Here is a 20,546-nt window from a genome sequence, read left to right on the forward strand (position 1 = left end):
AGAGTTGGCAACACTGGTTTTAAGTTTTTAAGATGGCGATGCTGCAAGTCGCTGTTTTTTAAGACACATCCATTCCCCCACCTTCTGTATTTTATTTGTTTTCATTATATAAACCGAATGAAATTTATCGAATAATCAATAAGTTGTTCAGTGTAAAATCGAATTATTTATCGATAGCCCATGTCATTGGATAGTGCCCATCACTAGCATAGTGTACTGTATACGATAGATCTGCGATGTCTAAAGTAACGATGGCTGCGATAAAACGCGTGGTGGTTAATAATTTCTAAGTGAGGCTCTAGCAGAGAAGTACTAGCATTGATAAAATTATCACTGCTTATTCGTGTTTCGAAAGCACTCTAATTATGTCTGCGTTTTCTTCAGATAGGGTTGTATCAATTACAAATAATTTCAATGGATTGTGTGTGTTTTTCGGGTGGATTTTTATTTTTTAACCGTCAGGGCGTATGAGCTGGTTTTAAGCCTTGATGTTTATGAAACTGCGTAATTACTACAAAAATGATAATTTTCTAAAAATATATGAACTAAAAAAAACATAAACTATAAATAAAGGAACCATTACGATATTAGTAATTCATGCATACAGTATGTTTGCTGTACTTCGCACTCGAGTAGTTTTTTCTTTCTCAGAATTCAGTAGTTCTAAACGAGCGCTATCCTCTTATATCAAAAAACATGCAGTGGTTCAGTTTCAAAAAAGAGACCGTATGCTGTTGGTGTTTAAATATGACTGTTTAGATATGCCAGAGAAACTGTTTCGGGTCAGCTCTAACAACAGCAGTCCCTTGAAAACATTTTTTGTCCGTGTTGTTAGAGAGATATTGTATCACACGAGGAGGAAAAGTGAGGACATGCCAATTTTAGAATTTCATAGTTTTGTTAAGAACTTTAAAATTACTCTTAGTTTTAACGACGAATTTATTTCACCGGACGTGAAGAATAAGGATGCTTGGCAAGACGGAGCAGTATTTACTATTGGGGACACGAAATATGAAGTATGCGTGAATATGCCAAGGGTAAAATCAATAACATTGCCAGAATGTATCATGGCTGGTTTTCCAGTATGCCCTAAGGTCAGTTTTGAATTTGCAAGTGAAGAACATAGCCAGTTTGTGTGGTATAAATCTTTAACTGCAGATGAAGAGTATAAATCGAAGAGTGATGTGAAACAGACAGACGATGTTCACTCAGAAAACTCAAAATCGGGTACGTGGTTAGAAGCAGGCAGAGGTAATTTTTTATTGACAACAGCCAGTGATGTGGGGAGGCAATTAAAAGTTGGATGTACACCTAAGTTAGAAAATAAAGTTGGCTTTGAAGTTTTTTCATCAGGTATGGTAGAAGCAGCCCCAGGTGTTTGTCCATTTGAAGAAAGGCATGTGTACACAAAAGATTTAACAGACTGTAAAAGGTATGGAACACCAACATTAATAAAGTAAATGCAAAAATAAGTTAAGAGCAGCATTATGTCATCTTATGACATATCCATCACTCCCTTTCAATATACAGTGGCAGTTATTTAAAAATGATTTAGTTTGATTTCTATTGAGGAAATGAATTTATTTATTCCTTTTTAATCAGGGCCATGGTGGCTAATTTCAAGTATTGGGTTTATTCCGAAGTGTTTCAACCTTAATTAAATATACGCAATTTAGAGATGCGGTGCTTTATTGCCGAAGTTATCTTGACTTAAATTCAAAATATCGCAGCACAGTCTTTTCAGCCGACCGGGCTAGCCACGTGGGTAAAGTGCCTGCCTGACAACCCAAAGGTCATGGGTTCGAATCCCGCCTCGGGCTTGGATCAGAGTAAAATGCAAAAACTTTGGGAGGTGCATTGCATTATGGCCCCAGAAGCCAATGTGCCAACAACTAACAAAAAAAAAAAAAAGTCTTTTCAGTGCTGTTGATAATAGATTGGTTTAGTTGTTTCATTCAAAAATTTTAACAAGAGTGGCTTCACTATGTTTACTATTTATTTAGCATTAAAATAGGCAAGCATTATTTATTTTTATTTCAGCATACTTTGTAAAATTTTAAAGTATTTTATTTTGATCTTCTTCCTCATAGTTAATTTCTAAACTGCATTAGTGATTGCTATTACAAATGGAAACCAAGAATTGTGGCTCAAGTGTTCTTCCCAGAATCAGTCATGAATATAAAATACCATAGCTTTTCATTATTTGCAATTAGTTTTCTGCAAATTGATATGAAAAAAAAAATTGTAATTTTGATATATTGTCTTTTATCCACTTGTTAACAGCTATTTTGATTGTATTTTAATTTGTTCCATTACAGGATTGTTTGATGTCATTACAAGTGTGTTTTAAGGAAGAGTTTAATGATTTATGTAGACTGCTGCGTTTCTAAATAGAAATCCTGATAATGCTTCATTTTTAGCATTCATAGAACTTTCATTGCAGAAATAGATTTGAGCCCTAGAAAACAGTCCAAGATTGTGACCTTACATTGAATATACTTTGCTTACTCAGAAGGAAAGTGCAAAACAGTGTAAAGTTAATATAGTTAGGGAAGGATATTACATGGTTGTTTTCCTTTAAGATTATTACTAAATATAATACCACTTTTATAACACATGAAATTAATAATATAGTTTATTAAGCTATTCACCTAAACTACTATACATTAAGGTAACATTTCAGATATCTTACCGATACCCAACATCAGACTGTGCTGCTGCTGACAGACTCCTCTTGCCAATGCTCCCAGAAACTGATGTGCATGTGTTTTCCCATTACTGTGAAATTAATAATATAGTTTATTAAGCTATTTGCCTAAAGTTATATCTACGGTCATATTTAAACAACAACCCCATGTGGTCTTTTTTTTGGGAACTGAACCATCATGCACATCAGGTTTCTGGGAGCATTGGCAAGAGGAATCTGTCAGCAGCATGGTCTGATGATGGGTATCAGTAAGATACCTTAAATGTTACCTTAATGTATAATAGTTTAGGCAAATAGCTTAATAAACTTATTTATTAAGAGAAAAATATTAATTTCACATGGTATTATATTTAGTAATAATCTTAGTGTAAAGTTAGTTTTGGGGCTGTTAAAAAAATAATTAAGCTGAAACATTGGAGGCCTCATTTTAGGAAGGATGTAGATTTACTTGAGCATGTACAGAGAAGGGCATCAAGATTGGTGAGGAGAATGAAGGGATCCTCTTACCAAGAGAGGCTTAAGTTCTGCAAATTGCAGTGGCTGGAGACTAGGCACCTGCACGGTGATCTGATTGAGGTGTATAAGGCCTTGAATGGGTTGAGCACGCTGAATTCTGATGGGATCCTTCCACTTGTTCAGATTACGAACCTAAGGGGGCATAAATTCAAATTAAGAAAAGACAGATGTAGAATAGATGTGCGGAAATTTGCCTTGAACCAGCGGGTGGTTAATTGCCGGAACAAACTTCCATCTGTCGTGGAAGTTGATAGATTGAATAAATTTAAGGAGGAACTGGACAGGCATTTGGAGGGAATGGTGTGATTTTTTTTTTTTTTGGCTGATGCTGCATAAGCTCATACACATGCTTTCTTGCATCACATGCCACTACTACTATTACTACATGACAGATTTAATTTAACCTCAACAAATAGGTTGATTGAAAGGAAAAGAAAAACACCCAAAATGGATTCCTATGATCAGAAGCAGAATAGGCTGTCGTATGACCAGTTTGATTTACAAAAGGATTTGGCTGAAACCAGTATGAAAATACAGGATTCAAAAGGTCATTGCAGACTTTGAGATTGACAAGAGAGCTCTTAAATGATCATAAAGCAACTTTTTGACTCAAGCTACGAAGGGTGAACTGGACCAACCAACAGGCATAAATTTGTTTCTTTATTGGGCTAAAGAAGATTGGAGCAAAGTTCTTTTTAGGGTCCATAGTCTAACAAAGGACCCTTATAATATCACTCAGTTGTCTGTTTGTCTGTCCATCTGTCACAGCATTGTATCTCTGGAACCACTCAATCTATTAACTTGAATCAATAGATTGAGTGGTTGCAGTAAAAATTGATCTTTGTTGACAAAAATTTGTTTGAGAAATGGGGGGTCAATGTGGGGGGGACAAAAATGTTTTCAATAACCTGTAGTTTATTATATGCTGTTGGAAAGAGCTCAACGAGCAGTTTTAAAATATAATTTTAAAATATTTTTAAAATTAAAAATGGTGGCACCAGACAGGTAAATGTAATTTTTGTTTCCCCCCCTCTATTTCTGTCGCTAATGGAGCTAAAAATTTAAAAATCACATTAGCTATGCATTATTTGATGCTTATCAAGGGGAAACTATTCTGATTGAAATCTAACACTTACATTTGTGTTAAAATTAAAAAACCAATTTTTATTGCACTTTGATAGCGTGCTTCTTTGTATTAAGTAACTCTCCTTTTGGTGACAAAAAGGTTGCTAAATAGTTAATAATTCTATAAAGGTCATTTATAAATTTTGCGACGAGAAGGATTTTTTAACAGTTTTCAAAGCTGGAGTTGTCCCGGCAAGGAGTACTCTGAGAGCCAGTGTTCAGGCGACAGTGGTGGGAAGGTGCCTGCACATAGTCTTGCACGCCCCTCACCTCCCAGTCGCTTCTCCCCCAAGGCTATAATCGCTTCTCCAGGAAGAAGTCGGAGTTGCTTCTCCCACCCTTGTCATTCACAACAACTGGAAAGACTCAAATAGACAATGTTTTCGCGAGCTCCTCAGTTTTAGGCCAAGCTGGGGTACTAGAAACTTTATTCAGTTACCATAAAGCTCTCTATTTGAGAGACTACACTAACAACCATTTGTGATCACGGATCCTTCATCCTGAGTACTCAGTAGTTGACCGATTTATTTCTGATTAAGGCCACTTTGGGGTGCAGAGAATGAAATACATGTAAAGAGGTCAAAGGGAGACTGTATCTGCCAAGTATGTGCAGCAGACAGCTAAACAACTTATTAAATGTTTTGGGGTTGTTTTTTGTAACAAGATAATGTATCCCTTGTACCTATTTTTGGGATGATGAATAGTGACAAATACATTCTAGTTTTAACAACAAAAGTGTTGTTAGAATTGAATAAGCTAGAGGCAACTGGGAATGCCTGTTTTCATCAGGACTTTGCTTCCTGCCATTCATCCAAAAAAGTTATGCAATTTTTTTGGAGGAGGTAATATGAAGTGCTTGGAATGAACTGAAAACTTCCTTAACTTCAGTTTCATTGAAAATCTATGAGCCCTCTGTAAGGACTGTTCAAACACAAAAACAGTGAAAGAAAGGGACTGTACAAATACAATGAAAGAGAAGAATGCCAGAATGAGTAAAGGTGATTATAAAGGCCAAAGGAGATTATATTAAATATTGAAAAGTGTATTTCTTTGGTTTTTATACTTGAATTATGAAATAAAAATATCTTTCTGTTCACATTAATTTGCATAAAACTAAGTTTGTTTATATAGGGGAGAGGGTATAGCATTAGCAAAATGATGCAAGGAAGCAAGCAATGATTCTGTCACATCAGCCATAAAAAATCCTTTAATGAATCCTTTACATTTATTCAGGCTACCCACTTCTATGACACTAGGTGGAAGATTATTCCAACAATCAGTTGCTTTCTAGCTAAAAACATTTACTCATCCGTCCTGCAACTTCCCCTTATGTGTGTGATCTGAAAATGGGTAAAGATTCTATCAGTATTCAGTTTACTTCAAAGCCTTAAACACTTCAATCAGGTCTCCTTGCAGATGCCAAGCTTCCAGAAGATGTAATCCACATAACTCAAATCTTTCTTGGTAAGAGTATCCTTTGACTAATCTTGTTGCTTTTCTCTGCACCTGTTCAACTGATCTACATCCTTCTTAAAATGAGGCCAAACCTGTATGTGTTACTCAAGATGCAACCTAATCTGCCTTATATAATGGGATAATTACCTGTTTTTCCCTAATGATAAAATTTGTGTATATCATTGACAGAATACCATGAGTTTTCTTAGCAACTTGTCTGCACTGCTCAAAGAACTGCATCTTAGACTGTACAATTACACCTAGTCTTTTTCATTCTCAACTACCTTGAGTTTGGTACCACCCAAATTGTTATTATTCCGAGCTTACTGCTACCTGAATGATCCTTGTATTTATCAATGAAAATGGCAAACCTTATTTGCCATTTTCCAGTCAGTTTGCCACTTTTTTGTTGGAGTAGTATAACCTGATCACATCAGCAGACTTTGGTATTAAACTTGATATTAGCATTAGTAAAGGCACAATGCAAGAAAGCAAGCTTATATAGCATCAGCCAAAAAAAACCCTATCTAATTTCGCCCATCCACGTGCTCCAAATGTTTGTCTAGTTCTGCCTTGAATCTTTTTAAGCTATCAACCTCTACAACGACAGATAGAAGTTTGTTCCAACAATCAACCATACGCTGGCTAAAGGCAAACTTCCGCACATCTATCCTACAACTGTCTTTCCTCAATTTGAATTGATGCCCTCTCAGGCAATTATTCTGAGCAAGAGGAAGAATCTCATCAGCATTAAGCATGCTCAAACCATTCAAGGCTTTATACACCTCAATCAGATACCTCGCAGGTGCCTAGTCTCCAGACATTGTAATTTGCAAAACTTAAGCCTTTCTTCATAAGAGCAACCATTTGTTTCATTCACTAATCTTGTTGCCCTTCTCTGCACTTGCTCCAGCAGCTCTACATCCTTCCTAAAATGAGGCATCCAGACCTGTATGCAGTACTCAAGGTGTGACCTGACCATTGCCTTATACATGGGGATAATCACCTCCTTATCCCTGCTAGAAAAATTCCTGTATATCATTGACAAGACATCATGAGCTACTCTTGCAGACTGTCTGCACTGCTCAAAAAAACTTCGTATCTGCCTGCACAATTACTCACAGGTACTTTTCATTCTCTACCACTGTCAGTGTAAGTACCACACAGTTGATACGTTACTCTGGGGTTACTGCTTTCCATATGCAGTACTTTACATTTGTCAATGTGGACATGTGTATATGTAAAGGGCTGCTCCTAGAACGTTTGTTTAACTCTGCCTCGTATCTCTGTGAAGAACAGTATCACTACAAATGGGCCAGATGTGTGTGTTCTGTTCCGGCCGCTTGGCTACCTAGAAGCATCAGTCACCTGGACAGATGATTCTGGGTACTCGTCCACACCACGGGAAGGTGGGCCAGTCCATGTAAAGCACGTACTGTCTCAAGAGAGACTCTGACCCACCTAATGTTGTCAGAAGATAGGCCCATTCCAGAGGGGGGGGGAACGATCACCCATGGTGCTGGATTTGGAACTGAAATTATTAAAATAAAACATTTATAAAAATAAATTAATAAATAATAAAATAAATCAAAAAAATAAATAAATAAAATAAAAAAATGTTAAAACTTCAGTTGCCACCTCTCAGCCCATTTGCTCAACTTTTCTAGATCCTGTTGCAGCAGTGTACTGTCATTAAAAACCCTGCCAACCTTTGTATTGTCTGCAAACTTGGACATTAAGCCTGACATATATATTCACCCCAGGGGCTCACATCTGGTGAGTATGGGCTTGGCATACCCAGGGTCCTGAGCTGGATATCATCATTCTTCTCTTCCTTGGTGATTCCCTTCTCTCTCTCTCTCTCTCTCTCTCTCTCTCTCTCAGGGTAACTCAGAAATATTTTTTTGGCTAGTGCAGCAAAAGCCTCAGGCTTCCTTGCACCATATGGCTAATAATAATATACCATCATCAATCATCATTAATAAATACAAAAAACAACAATGGACCCAACACTGAACCCTGAGGTACTCCACTAATAACATTCGTCTACGAAGAGCAGTATCCATTGATTACCACTCTGTCTTCTCCCACTTAACCATCCCTTTATCCATAGCAGCAATTTACCTCCAATACCATACTGCTCCAGTTTGTTCAGTAGTCTTCCATGTGCAACAGCATCAAAAGCCTTTCTAAGATCCAAATATATGATATCAAAATTATTCCCTTCATCCAGTTTCTTTGTGACCACATCATAGTATCCAATCATATTGGTCAGACAAGACTTCTCTTTAACAAACCCATGCTGTGTTTGAGCTATAACTGAAGTCTTGTCTAGATGATCCTGCAGTGCTTCTTTAACCAGTGCCTCCATTAATTCCCCTGGAACAGAAGTTAAACTAACAGGTCTGTAATTACCTGTTTCTCCCTTTGATTCTCCTTTGTGGATTGGGGTCATATTTGCACTTTCCAGTCTATGGGTACCTCCGCTGAGTCTAAGAAAGCTCTCATAATTATGACTGTTTGCTTACTTCCTTTGCTGCCTCCTTTAATATAACTGGATAGATCTCATCCATCCCAGGTGCCTTTCTTATGTTTATCTTTAACAATTTCTCCTCCACTTTGCTCTCAGTTATTACAAAATCATCTCCTCCTGTGTGATTGTAGATGCAAAATACTTAGTTTGTTAGCTACCTGAGCAGGATCATCAACAGTTGAACCATCGATATCCACTGGACCAATCTGATTCATCCCCTTCCTTGTAGAGTTTACATAAGTAAAGAACTCTTTGCTGTTTTTCTTTGCATCTTTTGCCAAAGATTTCTCGTAATCTGCCCTGGCCTGCCTAACCTCCTTTGTAACTTGGTTACAGACCAGCTTATAGCTATTGTAGGCTTCCGTGTCACCCATTAATTTGTGTGTGACATCCATTTAGGCCTAAACCTTGAACAATATTTCTTAATTTGGACAAAAAGTCTAGTAGCTTCCAAGATTATTTCCTTGAATGCTTCCCATTTAGAATTTGCTGTTCGTAACGTCATCAGTTGGTCCCACCGTATGGACTTTAAAAACTGTCTGAGACATTCATAGTCACCTTTCTGGAAGCAAAAACCCTTCCCTTTACCTCTGATGGTAGTTACCTCTTTGAGTAAATCCCACTTCAGCACAATGTGATCACTGCCTACTAGTGGTTCCTTTATCTGCAGATTCTTAATGTATGAAGAATCATTACTGATAATCAGATCAAGAGTATTACTTCCTCTTGTTGCCTCCTGAACATGCTGCTGTAGAAAACAATCATCCAATAAATCCACAAAAGCCTTGCTAGTGTTGTGAGTGACCAACCCACAAATTCCAGTCAGTATCTGGGAAATTAAAACCCCCCATTATAAGACTCTCTGATCTACTGGCCCACTCTATTTCACTGTACAGCTGTTTATTATACTCATCAAAGTCATTAGGCCTATAACATACTCCTGCTCTCACTTTTGATTTCCCAGTGCTTATTTCACACCAAACTGACTGGACAATGCACTGTCCAGCCATGTTGGCTGGCTGTACTTCCTTGGATTTTTGTGTTTCTTAACTAATAGCATAACCCCTCTCCCTTTCCTATCCTGTCTATCCTTCTTGTACACATTCTACTCCCCAAATTCCATTTCTGCATTCCTTATATGTATGTGGCACCACGTGTCTGGCCGACCGGGCTAGCCGAGTGGGTAAAGTACCTGCCCGGCAACCCAAGGTCGCGGGTTCGATTCCCGCCTCGGGCTTGGATCAAAGTACTGCAAAAACCTTGGGAGGTGCAATATGGCCACAGAAGCCGATGCGCCAACAACTACCAAATCAAAAAAAAAAAAAAAAAAACCACGTGTCTGATATCCCAACAATCTCTGCTTTTGATGTTTTCACCACCACCTCAAATTCATCAAATTTAATTAACCCAATTCCTTACATTGGTGTACATGTAAGTATACATGCACCTGTTCCTATTCTTAGCTACCCTAACACAGCCCATGTGTTTACTTTACCACAGTGACTCCCTGCATCTTGTTTTCCAGGCTCATTCCAGTAGAAGCAGTGCAAGAATCACTTTCAACTCTGCCAGCGGCTACTGTTAATCTTTTAGTCTGTGTATCCCCCCAAGCTAGCAGTTTTCTGACTCACCTAACGCCTCGATAGCATCAGCAAATATTCTTGCACCCTTTTTATTTAAGTGTATCCCATCCCTGTAGAAGCAGTCTCTCCTGTTAACAAGCACAGACCAGGCTGAGAAAAATTCTACCTCTTGAGCCTTGTACAATCTCTCCAGGGCCGAATTGATTGTAAGGCTCTCATCATGAACTCCCTCCTATTGTGTGTGGGCAGAATTGCAGACACTTTCAAATGCAACACTAATTCACGGCTTTTTTCAACAGTGACCTGTACTTGTTAAGTAATTCCACTTGTCTCCTACTCTTAATATCATTAGTGCCAATGTGTACAACAATATCACTTTTTGTGCCCTTAAAAGATGATATCTGCACAATGTCATCAACCTTTGCCCCTTGCAGATATACCCTGGTCCTGTTCCACCTATCCTTTTTGCACAATATGTTCCCCATTTCCCTGACAGTAGAGTCACTGACTTGGAAAGTGTCTGCAATTCTGCCCAGACACGATAGGAGGGAGTATATGATGAGAGCCCTGTCGATCAATTCGGCCCTGGAAAGATTCTGCAAGGATCAAGGGGTAGAATTTTTTTCAGCCTGGTCTGTACTTGTTAACAGGAGAAACTGCTTCTACAGGGATGGGATACACTTAAATAGAAAGGGTGCGAGAATGTTTGCTGATGCTATCGAGGCAGTGTTAGGTGGGTCGGAAAACTGCTAGATTGGGGGGATACAAGGACTAATAGATTAACAGAAGCCACTGGCAGAAGTGAAAGTGATTCTTGCACTGCTTCTATTAGAATGAGCAGAAGCCTGGAAAACAAGATGCATGGTATTTCAGAGACTGCTGGGAGCCATTGCGGTACACGTAAACACATGGGTTGTGTTAGGGTAGCTAAGAATAGAAACAGGTGCAGGTATACTTGCGTGTACACCAATGCTAGGAGTTTAGTAAATAAATTTGATGAATTTGAGATATTGCTCAAAACATCAAAGGCAGATATTGTTGGGATATCAGAGACGTGGTGTCACACAGATATAAGGAATGCAGAACTGGAATTTGGGGAGTACAATGTCTACATAAAGGATAGACAGGACAGGATAGGAAGGGAGGAGGGGTTATGCTATTAGTTAAGAAATACATGAAATCCAAGGAAGTGAAGCCAGTCGACATCGCTGGACAGTGCAGTGTTGAGTCAGTTTGGTGTGACATAAGCATTGGGAGAGCAAAATTGAGAGGAGTGTGCTATAGGCATAATGACTCTGATGAGTATAATAAGAAACTGTACAGGGAAATAGTGTACCAGTAAATCAGAGAGATTGGGGGATTTTAATTTCCCAGATATTGACTGGAATTTGTAGGTTGGTCACACCCACTAGCAAGGCTTTTGTGGATTTATTGAATGATTGTTTTCTACATCAGCATGTTCAGGAGGCAACTAGAGGGAGTAATACTCTTGATTTGATTATCAGTAGTGATTCTTCATGCATTAAGAATCTGCAGATAAATGAATCATTAGGTGGCAGTGATCACAGTGTGCTGAAGTGGAATTTACTCAAAGAGGTAACTACCATTAGGAGTAGAGGGAAGGGTTATTGCTTTCGTAAAGGCGACTACGATGGACTGAGGCAGTATTTAAATTCTATACAGTGGGACCAACCGATGATGTTACCAAACCGATGATGTTACCTAAACCTTGAAATATTGTTCAAGGTTTAGGCCTAAATGGATGTCAGATGAACTAATGAGACATATGGCAGAGAAGAAAAATGCATGGGATACATACAAATTAACACATGAAACAGAAGCCTATGATAGATACAAATTGATATGTAACCAAGTTACAAAGGTGGTTAGGCAGGCGAAGGCAGATTACGAGAAATCTTTGGCAAGGGATGTAAAGAAAAACAGCAAAGAGTTCTTTCCTTATGTAAACTCTTCAAGGAAGGGGATGAATCAGATTGGTCCACTTGATATCGATGGGTCAACTGTTGATGATCCTGCTCAGGTAGCTAACAAACTAAATGAATATTTTGCATCGACATTCACACATGGGGAGTTATTCAGCGAGGGGAATGCCAGAGGTGTATTCAACTCTGGCAGTAAGCTAGAGAATCTTGTAATAACTGAGAGTAAAGTGGAGGAGAAATTGTTGAAGATTAACACAAGAAAGGCACCTGGGGTGGATGGGATCTATCCAGTTATATTAAAGGAGGCAGCAAAGGAAGTAAGCAAACCCTTAGCCATAATTATGAGAGCTTCCTTGGACTCAGGGGAGGTACCCATAGACTGGAGATGTGTAAATGTGATCCCAATTCACAAAGGAGGATCAAAGGCTGATACAAGTAATTATCGACCTGTGAGTTTAACTTCTGTTCCCGGAAAATTAATGGAGGCACTGGTTGAAGAAGCACTGCAGGATCATCTAGACAAGACTTCAGTTATAGCTCGGACACAGCATGGTTTTGTTAAGGGGAAGTCTTGCCTGACCAATTTGATTGGATACTATGATGCAGTCACAAAAGAACTGGATGCAGGGAATAACTTTGATATTATATACTTGGATCTTAGAAAGGCTTTTGATACTGTTGCACATGGAAGACTGCTGCACAAATTGGCGCAGTGTGGCATTGGAGGCAAATTGCTGCTATGGATAAAGGGGTGGTTGAGGGGGAGAAGACAGAGAGTGGTAATCATTGGACACTGCTCATCGTGGACTAATGTTATTAGTGGAGTCCGTCAGGGTTCAGTATTGGGTCCCTTATTGTTTTCTGTATTTATAAATGATATTGATGATGGTATATCAAGCTTAATGTCCAAGTTTGCAGACGATACGAAGGTTTGCAGGGTTGTTAAGGACACTACTGACACTATGCTGCTGCAACAGGATCTGGAAAGGTTGAGCAGTTAGGCTGAGAGGTGGCAAATTAAGTTTAACATTGACAAATGTAAAGTACTACATATGGGAAACAGCAACCCCAGAGCAACGTATCAACTCTGTGGTATTACACTGACAGCTGTAGAGAATGAAAGCGACTTGGGGGTGGTTGAGCAGTGCAGACGGGCTGCAAGAGTAGCTCATGGTGTATTGTCAATGATATATATAGGAATTTTTCTAGAAGGGATAAGGAGGTGATTATTCCCTTGTATACGGCAATGGTCAGGCCACACCTAGAGTACTGTATACAGGCCTGGAGGCCTCATTTCAAGAAGGATGTAGAGTTGCTCGAACGAGTACAGAGAAGGGCAACAAGATTAATGAATGGAACAAAGTGGTGCTCTTACAAAGAAAGGCTTAAGTTTTGCAAATTACAGTGTCTGGAGACTAGGCACCAGCGAGGTGATCTGATAGAGGTGTATAAAGCCTTGAATGGTTTGAGCATGCTCAATGTTGATGGGATTCTTCCTCTTGCTCAGAATAATCACCTGAGAGGGCATATATTCAAATTGAGGAAAGACAGATGTAGGATAGACGTGCGGAAATTTGCCTTCAGCCAGCGGATGGTTGGTTGGTGGAACAGACTTCCATCCCTTGTCGTGGAAGTTGATAGCCTAAATAAGTTTAAGGCTCAGCTGGACAGGTATTTCGAACGAACAGAGGGGTGAAGTGGAAGTGGTTATTTTTTATTTATTTATTTATTTATTTTTTTTTTTGGCTGATGCTGCATAAACTTGCTTTTTTGCATCAAATGCGTCTACTAATGCTAATGCTAACGCTAACTAGTAGTTCCTGTGATTCCGGCATATTCTTCCTTGTGGGTTGCCGCTTTGCTGCATAATGTTCAAGTGTAAGCTCTGGCATTGATGTGGGCAGCTGAGAGCTTGATGGGCCTCTCAATTTAGATCCTTTTAGGGCAACTACCCTGTCCTTCAAGTTCTCATATAGGCCCATAACAACGCTGAATATGCCTACATCAACATTTTTAATAAATATTAAAAACAGTAACAAGGCCCAAATATTTGAGAAAAGGCCTTTGGTTTCAGGTTGCATAAATATTAGAAATATATTGATACCTCCGAAAACACAGAAACTGATTTATTAAACTAAGATACAAAGCTCCTGTTTTTGTTCAGTGTATCTTAGTTTAATAAATCAGTTTCATTGTTTTCGGAGGTAGCAATATATTCCTAATAGTAATAAGGCCTGTCACTAAATGCTGAGGGATCATGTGCATAACATTAGCATATAATGCAAGAAAGCAAGCTTATGCAGCATTAGCCAAAAAAAACCCTTCCCATTTCTTCCATCCATTCGTTCCAAATGTTTGTCTAGTTCTGCCTTGAATTTATTTAAGCTATCCACTTCCACAACGACAGATGGAAATTTATTACAGTGACAAATACCCGCCGGCTAAAGGAAAATTTCCACACATCTATTTGACAACTGTCTTTCCTCAATTTCAGTTTATGCCCCCTCAGGTTTGTAATTTGAGTAAGAGGAAGAATCCCATCAGCATTGAGCCTGCTCAATCCATTCAAGACCTTATACACCTCAGTCAGATCACCTTGCAGGTGCCTAGTCTCCACACGATGTAATTTTCAGAACTTGAGCCCCTTTTCATAAGAGCATCCCTTTATTCCTCTCACCAGTCTTGTTGCCCTTCTCTGTACTCATTCTAGTAACTCTACATCCTTCCTAAAATGAGGCTTCCAGACCTGTACACAGTATTCAAGGTGTGGGCCGACCATTGCCTTATACAAGGGGATAATCACCTCCTTATCCCTGCTTGCAAAATTCCTGTATGTCATTGACAAGACCCCTTGACCTGCTCTTGCAGCCTGTCTGCATTTCTGATAAAACGTCACATCTCACTGCACAATTAACCCCAGGTCTTTTTTATTCTCCATTACCTTAAGTGTAACATCACCCAGTTGGTACATTTCTCTAGGGTTACTGCTGTCCCCATATGCAATACTTTGCTTTTGTCAATGTTAAACTTCATTTGCTGCTTCTCAGCCCATCTGCCAAACTTTTCCAGATTCTGTTGCAGCAGCATATTGTCATTACTGTTATTAACAGTCCTCCCAACCTTTGTATCATCTGCATACTTTGACATTAAGCTTGATATACCTTCATCAATATCATTGATAAATTTACAAAACAACAATGGGCCCAACACCACTAATAACATTAATTCATGAAAAGCAGTATCCATTGTAGCAACTTGCCCTTATTACCAAACCGCTCCAGTTTGTACAGTAGTCTTCCATGTGCAACAGTATCAAAAGCTTTCCTGAAATCTTATGCATTATCCCATGAAGAGCAGTGGCCATTTATAACTACTGTGTCTTCTAACACTTAGTCATCCCTTTATTTTACAAAAATCATTCATGTAGAACAGTATCGAAACCTTTAATGAAATCTGTGTCATCAAAATATTTTTTTTTCATCCAGTTCCCTTGTGACCAACTGTATTCCTAGGGAAGGGCCTATTTTCATGTTTTCAAATTAAAGGAATGGTAATAAATAGATAAAGTAGAAAAATCTGCATTAGGTTTGCTATGAGAATGAAAGTAGTGATAATCCTGCCTAAGTGACGAATAAAAGAAATTTTCTTTTATTGGTCTACAAGAAATTGCCACTTTTAGGATCATTTTAATCCTATTCAGTGAGGTTTCTTCAATTTTTAATAAGGAAAACTTTGGAAAAGAATTACATTGGAAAGGATTACAAGTTACTCCTGAGGTATTATTTCAACTGAGGTGTCAAAATAGTTTAAGAAAAAATAATGCAGAGAAATGTTCTTTTTCAAACTTAAGTTTTTCCTTAGTTTGAGAAAAGAACTTGTAAGCTATATAACTTGATGTTACATGGTATCCAAGAATTAAATGTCCATTTTGACAAGATAAATAATGTATGCAGCGTGTTACATTTCGGGTGCTTCAATTTTTTTTTTGTTTAAATTAATTTAATTCCATTTTCTGTGATTAATAAAAGTGAAAAGTAAATAACTAATTAACTTATTGCCAATTAATTATTAAATAATTAACTGATAATATAAGTAATTCTTTTCATTTAATTGCAAATACCTCACAATGTACTATTCACTAAACTTTTTGCAATACTTCACTTTATCCCCTTGGATTTTAATAAAAATTGAAATGCAACAGATAATGCATGGATCTTCTTTGATTTAATAAAATAAATAGCAACACATATCTCAAATTGTAATCCCCCTTGGATTTTAATAAAAATTGAAATGCAACAGATAATTCATGGATTTAATAAAATAAATAGCAACACATATCTCAAATTGTAATATGCACTTAACATTTTTTTAATGTACTTTCCTTATTTCCTGCTATATTTTAATAAGAATTGAAACACTGAACATTTCATGTTTATGCAGTGATTATTGTTGTAAAGAAACAGTAATAATTCATTATTTATACATTTAGTGAATTGATAACAATAGGTTGATAACAAGCTCTTCAGAAAGGAATAATTTTGATGTGTGTAGGACTTAAACCGAGAACTTTCCCTTTTTGTGCTGTAAGCGGCAATAACCTAACCAACCAACCCTTTCTGTGTACCACATTTCCCACGGGTGCCTCCGTAGCCAGGTGGGAAGGAGCAGCAGTGCGTAGCACACGCTTCTTGATTAGACCGGGGTTCGAGCCCGTCACCACCAAATACGAAGGACACGGAAAGGTCAGGGAATGACCACCGCATATCCCGGAGCAATATGGCCTTAGTTGCTAATGCTCCTAAAAACCAAATAACAACAACAACATTTCCCATGCATTCCTCCAATCAGCATATAGCAACCAGCATAATATCCAGATACTTCAGCTACAATGTATCATATGTGGATAATCTGTGATATATATGAAAAAGAGAAATAATAACTATACAATTTCTATTTGTCCAATTTTAATGAAATTTGGGTTGTCCTGACAAATCTTTCTAAAACAGTCCTATATACAAAATTTCATGAAAATTTGCCCACTGGGAGCCAAGTGGAATGACTTGATGTAGAAAATAGGCTCTTACCTATATGCCAAAGGTTTATAAAATATTTTTATTACTAAGAGAATACTTTTGAAACTATGGTGTATATTTTGTTATATATTACATCTCAGTGCAAACAACCCTTCTCTTTTCATTCCTGGTCTTGGCACATTATAGCCTTAGTTGCTAATGCACCAATAAAATCCAAGCCAATCAACCAATCTTTTCATTTCAAAGAGTCACCAGTTTGATTAAGAGTTCAAGTATGTCAAACAACAACTTGCCTTCTTGTTACTTGTTTCTCTGCATTTTTTTTTTTCTTTTCAATTTTAGTTTATTAAAATTCATAGCAATAGCATTTTAGTTTATCAATCAAACACTTGTTACCTCACAAAAAGCAGAATTTTTTTGTCATTATTTTTCTCATATCTTTAACATATTTCTTGAAATTATTTAATATTTAAAAGTGATGATTATTCTAGTTAATTGTTTAATATTGTGATTTTGTTTGTATACTGGGTGGTTTTTAATTAATTCATTCCTTTTGTATCCTTTTGGACCTAATAGGACAATTCAGTCAAACATGTAATTAACATGTTTGACTGAATTAATGCATCAAACAAATAGATTGTTTTGCATTATCACAGAGATTCAGTTCACTGGGATTCATCTTTTCTGCATCACAAAATCAGATGATCTGTAGTAACTGATCAGATAATTACCCAGATCAGATGTTGATAGGCATTTGCTGTCAGCATTGTGTATTGTGTGAGATTTTCCTCTGCTCAGGTATGTAGAGATTACTAGCTAAGCATCCATCCCCTTTGATGCATGCTGCTTCTGTGAATAGAATCCTAGTCAGAAACTGGGGTTGTGTACAAAATAGTAAAGTGGCTACTGGCAGGAGATTTAGGATTATCAGTCAGCAGTGATATTTGCACTTCTATACATGTTAGAGATACCGACAATTCTTCTGACTCCAGTATGTGCTGCTGCCTAGTGTGTGTCAGTACTTAAGTTTGTTACACACTTAATTCAGGATCCTCTATGTCACTTTCTGCATTGGTCGGAATGGCAGTTCTGATTACATATAGTCAAAAATCCGGAGAAAGAAGAGTGCTGTCTGCTACCATTTGTTTGATTCTCATCAATAACTGAAAAAAGTTGATGGGAATCAAGTAATGTAATTAGCTGAACTCTGGCAAAGGGGTTTCAGTGCTGTTAAAATAATCTGAATGTACATACTGCTACATGGTGCCTGTTACATTGCCATGATACTAAAAAGATTAGATTATAGCAGCATATCATTTGAATGAATATAATTCATTATCTGCTATCCTTGTTTCTTAATATCTACTGCATATTGACTTAATAATAATAATAGCAATAAGAGTTTAATTGACGGTATTCACCTCAATTGATATGCTTAGTTACATGGTATTGAAGTGGAATGAAGTTTAAAATAAGTTAAAATAAATAAAGCCGGAATTGTTAAAAACCCGTAAGTACCATGTAACTAAGCAGATCAGTTGAGGTGAGTACCGCCAATTAAGCTCATATTGCTATTGTTACTATTAAGTCTTACATAATGGTACATTAAGAAGCTCTATAAATTACCTAACTACTGTATATTGTTAAAAAAGTTAACCGATTGTCACAATTCAATTTTAACTTTGATTTTGTTTCAGTTCACTGAAAGGTGCATACTTGATTAAGGGTTAACATATGTGTATTTATTTTCTTCTATAATTGTTTTCAAGTTTTATTTTGTTGATGCTTTTATTGATTATGATAAAAATGTTTTATTTCAGTATAAGGTGTGTGACTTACAATATTCTGTCAGCTGCATTTGCTAGACCTGACTTCTTTCCTTATTGTCCTCAAAGGGCACTTACTTATGGATATAGGACACAATTGCTTCTCAAAGAAATATTAGGTAAGAATGAATATATTTTAAGTAAAATACCTTCTAATACCAACAATTAAAAAAATATAATTGCTAATTGAACTGCAAATATAAGAAAGACAATTTATTAAGTAGAATAGGAAGAGAATTTATTACATTATGCAAAAACTGTTTTGCCATTATTTTCAAGAGAACCTGACTAGGTTAACAGTAAGATTTGTCAGTTTTCTTTGTTCATCACCTTCTGCATAGCAAAGAACTGCTTGTAGTTCAAATTTTTAAATGAAAACAAAAACAACTTCATTTTCATTTAAAAATGAAATCAAATTTCTGATTTCATTTTTTAAATTAAGCAATTTAAAATATACTGTCTTGAATTGTAATTATTAGTGATTATTAGACAGTCAAAGTTAATTTATTTCATGTATTTCAGTTTAACCAAGATAGTTGGTTAACCCCTGAAGAGCCAGTTGACTAGAGTATGCATCATAATGACTTTTGCCGACATTTCTACTTAATAAATACATGTGTGCCTGGAAGCCATTAAATACAAACAAAAAGTCAAAGCATAATTATATGCAATAACCATTATTGTAATAAACACTGATTACCATGTGCGGAGTACAATATGTAGACACCCATTGTTCATTTGCAGTCATCATCTGTATCCTCAATTACCGATATTCCCAATATGGCCTAAGTAGCCCTTGCACCAGAAAACTCCCCATAACGATAATAACAACGACACCCATTACTTGGAACTGTTAAGTCTGAGAACACAGGTTTAGAAAGTATGGGATTTTTATGGGAGTGGAATGTTATGCATGCGGGCATTGCAATCTCATGTTGATCATCCATTACAGCTTCTTTATGACATGTTTCTGTAAATATTTGTGTTACATATCTGCAAAAAACAATTGCTGAAATCTTATCACACTATTTATACTTCATATTAAAAAACATACTAGAATACCACAACACTCATACTAGAGACAGCATTTAAACTGTGATCTTTATTTCTTAGTTAATATTTGTAGAAGAATAAGAGAAATTTACCTCAATATGATATGTAGAACACTTCTGTATGACACTCTCCAGAAATTAAAACGAATATAAGATCAATGCAAAATGATTACAGTAAAAAATAAATTGAAAACAATTAAAAAAACCAATTGAACATAATTAAAAAATTTAAAAAGTTTAATGTAAATTTTGAAAAACGATTTTAAGAAAGGAAAAATTTTGAAAGGAAAATTCTTTGAAAATTTTTCAAAATTTACGTTAACCTTTTTAAAATTTTTAAATTAAATTTGTAATTGTTTTTTATTGTGTTCAATTGATTTTTTAAATTGTTTTCAATTTATTTTTTATTGTAATCGTTTTGCATTAATGTTATATTCCTTTTAATTTCTGGAGGGTGTCATACAGAAGTGTTCTACGTATCATATTGAGGTAAATTTCTCTTATTCTTCTACAAATATTGAAATCAACGTAGAATGTATTGAGCATCATAGCTGTGGTTTATACTATCAATTTCTTAGTTAAGTATGTTACCCACAGGATCAATCTGACATTATATAGGTTAACAATTTGGCTTAATATGCTGGCAAGTGTCATTCTGTGGAGGTTATGGGAATTTAAGCTACTGTATTATCTAATGAAAATTATGAGTTATCTCTGAATACTGATAATATGTGCATAACTTTCGAAAAACTGGAATATTCAAAAATCAAGCA

General features: G+C 36.7%; 1 protein-coding gene across 1 annotated transcript in view; it reads left to right on the forward strand.

Moving 5' to 3' along the window:
* The first annotated feature begins 563 nt into the window (after nucleotides 1–563).
* Nucleotides 564–20,546, forward strand: part of LOC150082256 (2',5'-phosphodiesterase 12-like) — a 68,097-nt gene continuing 48,114 nt past the window's right edge. The window contains exons 1-2 of the mRNA XM_090380463.1: nucleotides 564–1,432; nucleotides 18,716–18,840. Of these exons, the coding sequence (XP_090236589.1) occupies nucleotides 609–1,432; nucleotides 18,716–18,840 (949 nt within the window). The 5' untranslated portion in view covers nucleotides 564–608. The remainder of the gene's footprint in view (nucleotides 1,433–18,715; nucleotides 18,841–20,546) is intronic.

The sequence above is a fragment of the Mastigoproctus giganteus genome, chromosome 8, assembly GCF_048544385.1.
Source record: "Mastigoproctus giganteus isolate SK-2022 chromosome 8, ASM4854438v1, whole genome shotgun sequence".
NCBI lineage: Eukaryota > Metazoa > Arthropoda > Arachnida > Uropygi > Thelyphonidae > Mastigoproctus > Mastigoproctus giganteus.